This window comes from Coregonus clupeaformis, chromosome 12 (genome assembly GCF_020615455.1).
Source record: "Coregonus clupeaformis isolate EN_2021a chromosome 12, ASM2061545v1, whole genome shotgun sequence".
In the NCBI taxonomy this organism is placed as follows: domain Eukaryota; kingdom Metazoa; phylum Chordata; class Actinopteri; order Salmoniformes; family Salmonidae; genus Coregonus; species Coregonus clupeaformis.
The window spans coordinates 24,469,671-24,484,013 of record NC_059203.1 but is presented as its reverse complement, the minus strand read 5'-3'; the positions used below and the strand labels follow the sequence as shown (position 1 = coordinate 24,484,013).

Below are 14,343 nucleotides of genomic sequence, written 5' to 3'. Positions count from 1 at the left end.
ATTGCAGTATAGTTTTTAAATCCCTAGATAGCATTCTTGTTAAATAATCAGTGTTTCCCATAGACTGTGGGCCAATACGGGTTACCATTGACAGTATGGTTTCCCCTTATGTTTCTTACATAGACCGAGTTTAAGCGATGAGGCGCATCAACTCCCGAAGGACCATGGTAGTTGAAGTCGATTTGCTAAATAGTGGGCGTATTATTTCATCCAATCATAATGGCAGTAAAACTACATCTCCCATGGCGCACAATTGTAGACGTGAAACGCACCGTATTCCAAATCGACGATCTCAGTTTAGTCCGTTTCCTCTAGTGGCATGACGTAGGTGGGGGAGGCAGATAGGGATCGACTATGGAACGAGCTGAAAATACTATCTTATAACGGTACCGGCTGATAGACAGCTGAACTTTTTGTTAACATCAAAAAAAGTGGAGGACACGACGAGACAGACAAAAACACAGCCATGCAGTTCAAATACAGAAGGCACTGATTTATTTTATAGGATTTTTCCTGTGCTCCTTCAAGGGCTGGGTCCGTTATCGCTGTTGTTGGCGGAACCGGCTGGCCAAGATGTCTGTGGAGGAACAAGAATATCCCGAGGCGACTCTGGTGGCAGAGGCCGGGCCGCAGTGGTTTCGGGTGGAATTAGAGCGCCTATCCCGGGAGCTGAGCGAGACGACTCACGAGAAGATCCAGGCGGCGGAATACGGGCTGGCGGTGCTCGAAGAGAAGCAACAGCTCAAACAGCGTTATGACGAGTTGGAGACCGAGTTCGAGACCGTTCGGCAGGAACTCGACCAACTGAAGGAGGTAGAGTGAGGTCACAACATTCCACTGATACAAATGTGTCCATTTTACTGTCAAAGCGCGCGTGTATTGTAACCGTTAACGGATTATTGTTTCTAACAAAGAGAACATTAGGCACGTAGCCTACGTTTCCCATTCGATTCAGGCAGTGCTATGTTGCTTTGTTTCGAACGTTTTTAATTAAATTCAGCTGTGATGTTGTTATAACCTAATCCTAAACGCTTTATAGCCCACCCAGAATGATCTCTGAAGGATGCAAGAAGTTTGCTTGTTGACTCAAGCGGTAAACAAACACCACAAAGTTATATTAGAAGTGTGTTAGCCTACTTTGATAACAACATCAAAGTTGGCCTAGTGTGATAAAAGACAACGTTCAAAAAGACAGAACACTAACTTTAGGCAAGAGGGCAGATGTTTTCAGATGTATACAAACACATATATGTGAAATGTGTGTTAACATGTTATTTGTGAAAATATGGGTGCTATTTGAATATATTTGTTAAAGTTATCATCTCTGTATGACATTTATCAGCAGTAGCCTACACAAGTCCCAACAGGCTCTTGGTGTGACAGTGGAAATTGTTGTGGTGAAGGCAGTAAGTACTATATTTAAGCTAGTCAGGCCCATGCTGGCTCTGTCTCTGTCAGAGAAAGTTTTCCCTGCCTCTGGCTTCTCAAATGGGAGAGAACAGCAGCCAGGTTGTTTGGCTGTTTTTGATCAGCTCTGCCCTAATGCTTTAGCCTTTTTTTCAGAGAGTCTATGGCCTCTATCTTGTGGACATACTCCTATGTGTTACAGCAGAATCCTGTTGCAGTTTCTCCCTGCTTCATAGGATCTAGTATCCACAGTTAAACAGGGCTGGACTCAATTGCCTCAATAACTAAATTGAGTCATTCTGTCTCCAGTGAGTCCAGAGGCCTAGCTAGGTCCAGCCCATCTCTTTACAACGTTTAAGGGGATTTTAGTCACCCTGAAGCATGTGTATCCCTCTCAATCGCTTGCAGTATACTGAAGTAAACAGTTAGGCTATGTCTTATAGCTAAGAAACAACATTCTCACAGAATTCTAGCAGAATGACAGCATGTATAGCAAGCTCAGCCACACAACACAACTGGCTATCATGCTAACGTCACTAGCATTGTTTACCTGATTATTTCTGTCTCTATCAAGAATAGCTAGTTTCTGTTGTCATTCATTTCAAGCATATTTATGGTAAATCCACTCCACTGTAGCTCAGCCTCATGATTGAACTTCATTGTGTGAGAGACAAAGATGGGAAATGAAAGGACATGAGTTCCCAGGCCAAGCATCAAGCAATACCCCATAATGACAAAGTGAAAATATGTAGTTGAAGACTTTTGCACATTTATTGAAAATTAAATACAGAAATATCTAATTTACATAAGTATTCACACCCGTGAGTCAATACTTGTAGAAGCACCTTTGGCTGCGATTTCAGCTGTGAGTCTTCAAGCTCTGTCAACTCTTCAGGTCTTACCATAGATTTTCAAGTAGATTTAAGTCAAAACTTTAACTCAGCAACTCAGGAACATTCACTGTCTTCTTGGTAAGCAACTCCAGTATAGATTTGGCCTTGTGTTTTAGGTTATTGTCCTGCTGAAAGATGAATTAATCTCCCAATGTCTGGTGGAAAGCAGACTGAACCAGGTTTTCCTCTAGGATTTTGTCTGTGCTTAGCGCCATTCCATTTATTTTTTATCCTAAACAATCTCCCCATTTCTTAACGATTACAAGCATGCCCTTAACATGATTCAGCCACCACTATGCTTGAAAATATGGAGTGTGGTACTCAGTAATGTGTTGTATTGGATTTGCCCCAAACATAAGACTTTATATTCAGGAAAAAAAGTTACATTGCTTTGACACATTCTTTTGCATTATTACTTTAGTGCCTTGTTGCAAACAGGATGCATGTTTTTGAATATTTTTATTCTGTACAGGCTTCCTTCTTTTCACTCTGTCATTTAGGTTAATATTGTGGAGTGACTACAATGTTGTTGATCCATCCTCAGTTTTCTCCTATCACAGCCATTAAACTCTGTAAATGTTTTAAAGTCACCATTGGCCTCATGGTGAAATCCCTGAGGTTTTTCCTTCATCTCCAGCAACAGAGTTAGGAAGGATGCCTGTAGTGATTGGATGTATTGATACACCATCCAAAGTGTAATTAATAACTTCACATGCTCAAAGTAATATTCAATGTATGCTTAAAAAAAAAAAAAAAATCTACCAATCTGTGCCATTCTTTGCGAGGCATTTGAAAACCTCCCTGGTCTTTGTGGTTTGAAATTCACTGCTTGATTGAGGGACCTTACAGATAATTGTATGTGTGGGGTACAGAGATGAGGTAGTCATTCACAAATCATGTTAAACACTATTATTGCACACATTATGCAATTTATTATGTGACTTGTTAAGCAAATTTTTACTCCTGAACCTTTTTACGCTTGCCATAACAAAGGGGTTGAATACTTAATTATTGACTCAAGACATTTCAGCTTTTCATTTTTTATTAATTTGTAAACGTTTCGAAAAACACAATTCCACTTTGACATTATGGGGTATTGTGTGTAGGTAGGCCAGTGACCAAAACAATCTACATTTTATCCATTTTAAATTCAGGCTGTAACACAACAAAATGTGGAAAAAGTCAATGGGTGAGAATACTTTCTGAAGGCACTGTATAGTATTGTACCTGTGTACCCCAATATTCTCACACACACGCACACACACACACAAACACACACACACACACACACACACACACACACACTACCTCTATCACTCCAGTATCCCTGCTCGCTGTTAATGTGGTTTTGGAACTGACCCTGTATATAGCTTACTTACTTCTTGTGTTCTTATTTTTATTTATTGTGTGTTTTTGTTCTACCTTATGTTATTTTTAGTACTACATTGATATTCATTACTGTATTGTTGGGTTTATAGCATTCAATAAATGCATTTCACTGTACATGAGCACGTGACATTGAAACTTGAAGAGCCACACACACAGCCACACAACAACAAAGAAATGATCAGTCTATAATTTGAATGGTAGGTTTATTTGAACAGTGAGAGACAGAATAACAACAAAAAAATCCAGAAAAACGCATGTCAAAAATGTTATAAATTGATTTGCATTTTAATGATGGAAATAAGTATTTGACCCCCTCTCAATCAGAAAGATTTCTGGCTCCCAGGTGTCTTTTATACAGGTAACGAGCTGAGATTAGGAGCACACTCTTAAAGGGAGTGCTCCTAATCTCAGTTTGTTTCCTGTATAAAAGACACCTGTCCACAGAAGCAATCAATCAATCAGATTCCAAACTCTCCACCATGGCCAAGACCAAAGATCTCTCCAAGGATGTCAGGGACAAGATTGTAGACCTACACAAGGCTGGAATGGGCTACAAGACCATCGCCAAGCAGCTTGGTGAGAAGGTGACAATAGTTGGTGCGATTATTCGCAAATGGAAGAAACACAAAATAACTGTCAATCTCCCTTGGCCTGGGGCTCCATGCAAGATCTCACCTCGTGGAGTTGCAATGATCATGAGAACGGTGAGGAATCAGCCCAGAACTACACGGGAGGATCTTGTCAATGATCTCAAGGCAGCTGGGACTATAGTCACCAAGAAAACAATTGGTAACACACCACGCCGTGAAGGACTGAAATCCTGCAGCGCCCGCAAGGTCCCCCTGCTCAAGAAAGCACATATACAGGGCCATCTAGTTTGCCAATGAACATCTGAATGATTCAGAGGAGAACTGGGTGAAAGTGTTGTGGTCAGATGAGACCAAAATGGAGCTCTTTGGCATCAACTCAATTCGCCGTGTTTGGAGGAGGAGGAATGCTGCCTATGACCCCAAGAACACCATCGCCACCGTCAAACATGGAGGTGGAAACATTATGCTTTGCGGGTGTTTTTCTGCTAAGGGGACAGGACAACTTCACCGCATCAAAGGGACGATGGATGGGGCCATGTACCGTGAGAACCTCCTTCCCTCAGCCAGATCATTGAAAATGGGTCGTGGATGGGTATTCCAGCATGACAATGACCCAAAACACACGGCCAAGGCAACAAAGGAGTGGCTCAAGAAGAAGCACATTAAGGTCCTGGAGTGGCCTAGCCTGTATGTTGTTTCTCATAGAGACACTTAATTGTTTGGGTCAGTCATTGTTTGGGTCAGTCATTGTTTGGTTCAGTCATTGTTTGGGTAATCCATTCAACTGTATGCTATTATATTTTGTAAACAGCCCTAAAAAAGCTCTAAATCTCCCACTGGGTTCTAAGAGGATTTATCTGTGTCTTTCTCTGAGGAAGGTTTATGGCCTGGACCTAGGAGTATTGCTGCATTCACGTGCTATCGGAAACTCGGAACCTCAGAGTTAAAAATATGGTGAGTCATTTTTGTAGAGCTCCCTATTGGTTGATTCTGGTACAAGTGGGAAACTCTGAGCTCAACGAGTTTCCTAAGTTTCCTAGTTCCCACTAGCACATGAACGCTGCATATGCTCAGAGCAGGGCGAATAAGACTTGTGGGACTTGTAGTTTCATTGAGAAAGGATATATTTTTCTTCTCAGTAGCTCTACCCACACAAGGACACGCATCAGAGAGTATGGGGTCACCATTAAACTCATACCTCTACTGATTAAACTACATCAGAATGAAAAAATACTTATTTATTCAGATAGCACTACTTTCACTACATACTGCGAGTTGGTGTTTGTAAAAACAGACATAGGAGTTTGAGAAAGAGAGAGAGAGAGAGGCATCAGATGGGATAGGTATAACCAAGCTAGTAGCCTCACCGCACTCCTGTTACACACATTCTCACACTAACACCCTCTTCTTCATGGAATTCCCAGGTCAGCAAAACCTTAGCTTAGTTAACACAGTAATTACATGTTTATATGCAGACCTTTACGTGAACCGCTTACAGTACATCCGTGTGGGATTGTCTGTTCCTGTGAAGCCGACGTCACACACACGCACTGAGAATATGTTATGTACGTGGACATGGGGTCAGACAGAGGCTTAGACACAGGTAGAGGTAGTTAACACTAAGCACCTCATGTCTCAGACGGGTCTCCTGCCTTGCTTCAACTCTACTGCTCCAAACACACTCCAGGAACTATTAGACAGTGCAACAACAGGCCCAGGGTTCGTCCAACCAGGATTTCTGGAAAACCTGGGAGTTTTGGGAAAGTTACTTTTGCAACCCCACCAGAAACTATGGGACAGTGCAACAACAGTCCTCTAATCAATGACAAGCCTTTAATGTGTATATCTATTTCCTTTAGGCCTTATTCTTTAATCAATTGTCACATATCTGATCTGGAGTCCATCACATGACATGTCAGAGAGTGTCCAAAGTATAAAGCAACACAGGGGTGACATACTGTAGATCTGTTCTCAAGAGCAGGCGATTGTATGAACATTACTGTCTGTATTTTGTCCACTGAAGGCATATGACCTATAATTATGTGAAAGTCTGCATTGTAATTATGACTTATAGTTCACTACAGTTAAACACCAGTGTGGTCACAGTTCCTCAGGGAGAGGGGGCTGTATACAGTAGCACTGTTTGTTCAGTAAGGCCTCATCTGTTCATCGGTTCATAGTCAACTCAGAAACAATGATCATTGTTCTCCTGGGTCGTACTGTAGTACATTTAGCCTTGTTGGTTGACATGTTGACTAGCTCTGATTGGTCTGTGGTCTGCAGACACTAAATATCAACAGACACTGTAATATACGATATACAGTAATTTGATTTATCCTTCAGGACAATTAGATACAACAAAGCAATAGGCCTATACTGTATTGCTTTATAGGTATTGTGAATGCAGCATTTGGGGATTCCCTGACTGACTGACAGTGTTTTGCATAATCCAGGGTGTGTGTTAGGATGTTCTCAGCCAGGAGTGTCCTGATCTCTCTGTAGGGGCTAGGGAGGGGTCTTTAGGAGCAGTCCCTTTTCTTCCATAGGACATGGAGTTCTAATTCCTAATACTATGGGATTTACTGTATGTTTGGGCTGGGGGCTGTGAACTATGTGACCCATGTTAGCATGTTTGTAATCATGACATCTCTGTTTACATACATGTGCTGAGTATGTACAGTATGTGCATACGCGTCTGTCTGGCTATTACTGAGAGCCCTGGCCGGTTCTCTGTATGTGTACGTTACTAGTGTGCTGTGCATTCTCTACACAGCATGTATGGATCGATTTCACTGCAATCAGAACTTGTATTTACATTTTATAATTGATCATTTCTATTAGGAAATTGAATTAGAATTTAATATTTTTTATGTTTAATGCACAAATTGAATCATTTAATTTATAAATTGAACTTGTATGTCATAATTTGAAACTGAAATGAATGCACATTGCATTCAGTTTTAAAATAACATTTCAACTTAATTGAATATTCAAATTCAATATTGATATATTCAGTTTCAATATGGTAGATATTGTATTCATTGTCTGTGTATCAAGTTTACAAACATAATTTCAAAATCAAATCAAATAAAATTTTATTGGTCACATACACATATTTAGCAGATGTTATTGCAGGTGTAGTGAAATGCATGTGTTCATAGCTCCAACAGTGCAGTAGTATCTAACAATTCACAACAATACACACAAATCTAAATCTAAAAGTAAAATAATGGAATTAAGAAATATATAAATATTAGATCGAGCAATGTCGGAGTGGCATTGATTAAAATACAGTAGAATAGAATACAGTATATAAACTCAGCAAAAAAAGGAACTTCCCTTTTCAAGACCCTGTCTTTCAAAGATAATTCGTAAAAATCCAAATTACTTCACAGATCTTCATTGTAAAGGGTTTAAACACTGTTTCCTATGCTTGTTCAATGAACCATAAACAATTAATGAACATGCACCTGTGGAACAGTCGTTAAGACACTAACAACTTACAGACGGTAGGCAATTAAGGTCACAGTTATTAAAACTTAGGACACTAAAGAGGCCTTTCTACTGACTCTGAAAAACACCAAAAGAAAGATGCCCAGGGTCCCTGCTCATCTGCGTGAACGTTCCTTAGGCATGCTGCAAGGAGGCATGAGGACTGCAGATGTGGCCAGGGCAATAAATTGCAATGTCCGTACTGTGAGACGCCTAAGACAGCGCTACAGGGAGACAGGACGGACAGCTGATTGTCCTTGCAGTGGCAGACCACGTGTAACAACACCTGCACAGGATCGGTTACAGTTAGTGAGTGCATAATTATTATTTTTTCATACTGCCTCCCCGTGGGAATCGAACCCACAACCCTGGCGTTGCAAGCGCCATGCTCTACCAACTGAGCTACACAGGGCCTGAATGTCGCTACACTGGCAACAATGTCGCCTATGGGCACAAACCCACCGTCGCTGGACCAGACAGGACTGGCAAAAAGTGCTCTTCACTGACGAGTCACGGTTTTGTCTCACCAGGGGTCATGGTCGGATTCACGTTTATCGTCGAAGGAATGAGCGTTACACCGAGGCCTGTACTCGAAGGAATGAGCGTTACACCGGACTGAGCTTGTTGTCATTGCAGGCAATCTCAACGCTGTGCGTTACAGGGAAGACATCCTCCTCCCTCATGTGGTACCCTTCCTGCAGGCTCATCCTGACATGACCCTCCAGCATGACAATGCCACCAGCCATACTGCTCGTTCTGTGCGTGATTTCCTGCAAGACAGGAATGTCAGTGTTCTGCCATGGCCAGCGAAGAGCCCGGATCTCAATCCCATTGAGCACATCTGGGACCTGTTGAATCGGAGGGTGAGGGCTAGGGCCATTCCCCCCAGAAATGTCCGGGAACTTGCAGGTGCCTTGGTGGAAGAGTGGGGTAACATCTCACAGCAAGAACCTGCAAATCTGGTGCAGTCCATGAGGAGGAGATGCACTGCAGTACTTAATGCAGCTGGTGGCCACACCAGATACTGACTGTTACTTTTGATTTAGACCCCCCCCCCCCTTTGTTCAGGGACACATTATTCAATTTCTGTTAGTCACATGTCTGTGGAACTTGTTCAGTTTATGTCTCAGTTGTTGAATCTTGTTATGCTCATACAAATATTTACACATGTTAAATTTGCTGAAAATAAACACAGTTGACAGTGAGAGGACGTTTCTTTTTTTGCTGATTTTACATATGAAATGAGTAAAGCAGTATGTAAACATAATTAAAGTGACTAGTGTTCCATGATTAAAGTGGCCAGTGATTCCAAGTCTATGAATATAGGGCAGCAGCCTCTAAGGTGCAGGGTTGCGTAACCTGGTGGAAGCCAGCTAGTGATGGCTATTTAACAGTCTGATGGCCTTGAGATAGAAGCTGTTTTTCAGTCTCTCGGTCCCAGCTTTGATACACCTGTACTGACCTCGCCTTCTGGATGATAGTGGGTGAACAGGCCGTGGCTCGGGTGGTTGATGTCCTTGAGGATCTTTTTGGCCTTCCTGTGACATCGGGTGCTGTAGGTGTCCTGGAGGGCAGGTAGTTTGATTTCAAGTTAATCAAAGTTTAATACATTCAACTTCTCAGATGCATTCAGATTCAGTTTTCAAATTGAGTTCTCTAAATTAAGATTCAAAACCAAAGAGTATATCCTGGTACTTTTCCAGCCAGGAAAGATAGAGGAGAACAGATAGAATCAAACGCTCTCTGTGGTAAACAGAAGCGTTTGGTGGTTTCTGAAGCCTATGTGGCATGTTGAATTTATTTTCTTCCTATTAATTTGGCTCTAGCGTTTGAACCGCTTTGGCTATGAGCAATTATGACCCCATTCCTGAAAGCTAAGATTCTCTAGAATATGGACGTGCCTTCTGTTCCCCTCTATGATGATCACAGGCTGCGTTAGAAGGGATTGACACAAATCGACGCAATTTGGCCACCATAAGAATATAGTTGAATAGCCCTTCTAAGGATAGCCTTTCCACTCCCTATTTAATCTTGCTCTTGTGACTGACTGGGTTAGCCCACTTAGATAAAGCTAATAGGATTTGTTCAGGAAGCTAACACAAGTCTTCAAGTCTCCAGCAATTTTCATCGAACCACCTCGGTTACATTTCACCCCCCTTTGACTTCATACGCAGAGATCACAGCACCAATATAACTAACTGGGTTTGAAATCAGGCCTACTGGAAAACAACACTTTCTGTGGCAAACAGAAGCAGAAGGATTTGTGCACACCATTTAATGAGAGTGCAACAGAGGTGGTTTGGTGGTCCATCCATGTGATGAGTAGCCTCGTAATTACTGCGTGTAGCTAACCATTCATGTAAGCTCGCAGGATCAGGCTGCTCACGAGGCTATGTGATGAGCAACCTTGGCTGAGACTTCCTGTGCACCAGACAATGCAACTTTTCAGGTCTCACACAAGTTCAGGTCTCACACGAGCGTGGTCACCGAACCACCAGTGTTACCCCCTTTGACCTCTTCCTTGAAGAGGCCCATCCAAGTCACAGGACCAATGCCTAGGTTTTAGCTCAACAGGCTAACACAGTCTTAACCCAGTCAGTCATATGTTAACCTTATAATGACTACCCTTGCTGGAGACTTGAAACCAGGGGCGGACTCTGACCAAAAATTGGCCCATTCTTTTCCTTGAGGCCCCCACACCGGCCCATTATTTTCCTTGAGGTCCACATTATTAGCCAGATATTGCTAATCTTATGCAAAAGAAGAAGTTACACAGGCCCACTGGGCTAAAAATGGACCAGCCTATCTGACATTTGCCTGAAATGCTAGATGGCCAGTCTGCCCCTGCTTGAAACTAGACAAAGTATAACACAAACAAACACATCAAACTTTACTGAACAAAAATATAAATGCAACATGTAAAGTGTTGGTCCCATGTTTCATGAACTGAAATAAAAGATTCCAGAAATTGTCCATATCCACAAATAGCTTATTTCTGTCAAATGTTGTGCACAAATTTGTTTACATCCCTGTTAGTGAGCATTTCTCCTTTGCCAAGAAAATCCATCCACCTGACAGGTGTGGCAGATCTCGCCAATATCCAGCAACTTCGCACAGCCATTGAAGAGGAGTGGGACAACATTCCACAGGCCACAATCAACACCAGACAATGCAACTTTTGTGAAGGAGATGCGAAGGAGATGTGTCGCGCTGCATGAGGCAAATGGTGGTCACACCAGATACTGACTGGTTTTCTGATCCACACCCCTACCTTTTGTTAATGTATCTGTGACCAACAGATGCATATCTGTATTCCCAGTCATGTGAAATCCATAGACTAGGGCCAAATACATTTATTTCAATTGACTGATTTCCTTATATGAACTGTAACTCAGTAAAATCGTTGAAATTGTTGCATGTTAGCTTTATATCTTTGTTCAATGTAACACGTCTTCAGGTCAGGCAAGGTTCTCATCACATAAGCATGGTTCACCAAACCACGCAAGTAACCTTGCTGGATCTTGAAGACTTGTATTAGTGTAGCAGATGGGGAGCTGTGAAACTCACTCCTCAGCCTGAAGTGTCGCCCCTTGCGCAATTGAAGAAGGCCTTTTTTAACAGCGTGGTGGGTTGGAATACTTTAGGTCACTTGTGTTTGCAATGCAGAGGTCCTGAGTTCGAGTCTCGGTATGAGCTGAATCTGGGGGAAGCGGTACTCATTAAGCAAGCAGCGTTTCGTCTTTTACATGAACTTCCTGAACTCATACCTATAGGCTTTAGCTAAGTGGGCTAACACAGTCTTGTGACATGCAGGAGACCTGGTTTGAACCCAGTCCGGCACAAGAGCAAGACAGGGAATTTGAACTATATTCTTATGGGGGCCCAATTTTTTTGTGACACTCTCTTCGAACGCAGCCTGTGATCATCATAGAGGGGAACAGAAGGCACATCCATGCTCCAGAGAGTCTTAGCTTTCAGGAATGGGGTCATAATAGCTCATAGCCAAAACGGTTCAAATGCTAGAGCCAAATGAATAGGAAGAAAATAAATTCAACTTGCCACAACTTCTGGCTTCAGAAACCGCCAGAAGTTTCTGTTTACCACAGTGAATGTTTGATTCTATCTGTTCTCCTCTACCTTTCCTGGCTGGAAAAGTACCGGGATGTTGTCTGGTTTTGAATCTAAATTTAAAGAACTCAGTTTGAAAACTGAATCTGTGTCACGTATATTCCCTCTCCGGCGTTCGAGGTCACCGGTCCTGGGATTCATCATTACGCGCACCTGCACATCATCATCAGGCACACCTGGACTCAATCACCTTCCTGATTACCTCTCCTATATCTGTCACTCCCTTTGGTTCCTTCCCTAGGCGGTATTGACTCTGTGTTTGTATTTCATGTCTGTACGCTACTAATGTTTCTTGTTTCGTTCCATGTTTCATTTATGATTAAATTCACTCCCTGTACCTGCTTCCCGACTCCCAGCATACACGTTACAATCTGTATGTATTTGAGAAGTTGAATATACAGTGGGGAAAAAAAGTATTTAGTCACCAATTGTGCAAGTTCTCCCACTTAAAAAGATGAGAGAGGCCTGTAATTTTCATCATAGGTACACGTCAACTATGACAGACAAAATGAGGAAAAAAAAATCCAGAAAATCACATTGTAGGATTTTTTATGAATTTATTTGCAAATTATGGTGGAAAAGTGGGAGAACATGCACAATTGGTGGCTGACTAAATACTTTTTCTCCCCACTGTATTAAACTTTGGTAACACTTTACTTGTCACCCAGCGTTATAACCATGTCATATGCCATAACAGCTGACATAACCTGTCATAATATGATCATAACACTGTCATGACACATATTTAGACCTGTTGTGACATATAATGCATTATTTTATGGCTGGTTATGACACCTACATAAGAGTGTAAAAACCCACAAAACCTACCACAGTAGTTATTTTATGGCTGGTTATGACACCTACATAAGAGTGTCAAAGCCACAAAACCTACCACACAAGGCAAAACATTTCATTACACCATAGCCTACTTGTCAACAGTATGTTTATGTTATATACAAATTTCTGAAATTTACCATATTAAATTATCATTGTAATTGCACACAAAATGATGTCAGACATGCAGCTACCCTAATGCTCTGTTGCTCATGACTGGGATGAATGCAGGAGCAGATTTCAGGAGCAGGACAAGAAACCCTATTTTTGACTGATAACTGACATAAGGGCATGTACAGCTCAGTTGGTAGAGCATGGCGCTTGCAACGCCAGGGTCGTGGGTTCGTTTCCCACGGGGGGCCAGTAAGAAAATGTATGCACTCACTAACTGTAAGTCGTTCTGGATAAGAGCGTCTGCTAAATGACTAAAATGTAAATGTATAGTATGTGATAGGCCTATCTGGTTTATATGATTATGATGGTCATCAGGCTTCTTGACAGTGTAGTAAAGTGTATTTTCATAGTTCAAGTAAAGTGACACAGGATGGTCATAATGCTTCTTGACAGTGTCATAAAGTGTATTTTCATAGTTCAAGTAAAGTGACACAGGATGGTCATAATAATTCTTGACAGTGTCATAAAGTGTATTTTCATAGTTCAAGTAAAGTGACACAGGATGGTCATAATGCTTCTTGACAGTGTCATAAAGTGTATTTTCATAGTTCAAGTAAAGTGACACAGGATGGTCATAATGCTTCTTGACAGTGTCATAAAGTGTATTTTCATAGTTCAAGTAAAGTGACACAGGATGGTCAGAATGCTTCTTGACAGTGTCATAAAGTGTATTTTCATAGTTCAAGTAAAGTACACAGGATGGTCTTAATGCTTCTTGACAGTGTCATAAAGTGTATTTTCATAGTTCAAGTAATGACACAGATGGTCATAATGCTTCTTGACGTGTCATCAAGTGCATTTTTCTTAGTTCAAGTAAGAGTGACACAGGATGATTTCTTGACAGTGTCATAAAGTGTATTTTCATAGTTCAAGTAAAGTGACACAGGATGGTCATAATGCTTCTTGACAGTGTCATAAAGTGTATTTTCATAGTTCAAGTAAAGTGACACAGGATGGTCATAATGCTTCTTGACAGTGTCATAAAGTGTATTTTCATAGTTCAAGTAAAGTGACACAGGATGGTCATAATGCTTCTTGACAGTGTCATAAAGTGTATTTTCATAGTTCAAGTAAAGTGACACAGGATGGTCATAATGCTTCTTGACAGTGTCATAAAGTGTATTTTCATAGTTCAAGTAAAGTGACACAGGATGGTCATAATGCTTCTTGACAGTGTCATAAAGTGTATTTTCATAGTTCAAGTAAAGTGACACAGGATGGTCATAATGCTTCTTGACAGTGTCATAAAGTGTATTTTCATAGTTCAAGTAAAGTGACACAGGATGGTCATAATGCTTCTTGACAGTGTCATAAAGTGTATTTTCATAGTTCAAGTAAAGTGACACGTGTCATAATGCTTCTTGACAGTGTCATAAAGTGTATTTTCATAGTTCAAGTAAAGTGACACAGGATGGTCATAATGCTTCTTGACAGTG

At 41.3% G+C, this 14,343-nt stretch overlaps 1 protein-coding gene across 1 annotated transcript in view; it reads left to right on the top strand.

The window, feature by feature from the left end:
* Nucleotides 1–208: 208 nt before the first annotated feature.
* Nucleotides 209–14,343, top strand: part of LOC121578074 (protein bicaudal D homolog 2) — a 29,126-nt gene continuing 14,991 nt past the window's right edge. The window contains exon 1 of the mRNA XM_041892162.2: nucleotides 209–813. Within this exon, the coding sequence (XP_041748096.1) occupies nucleotides 574–813 (240 nt within the window). The 5' untranslated portion in view covers nucleotides 209–573. The remainder of the gene's footprint in view (nucleotides 814–14,343) is intronic.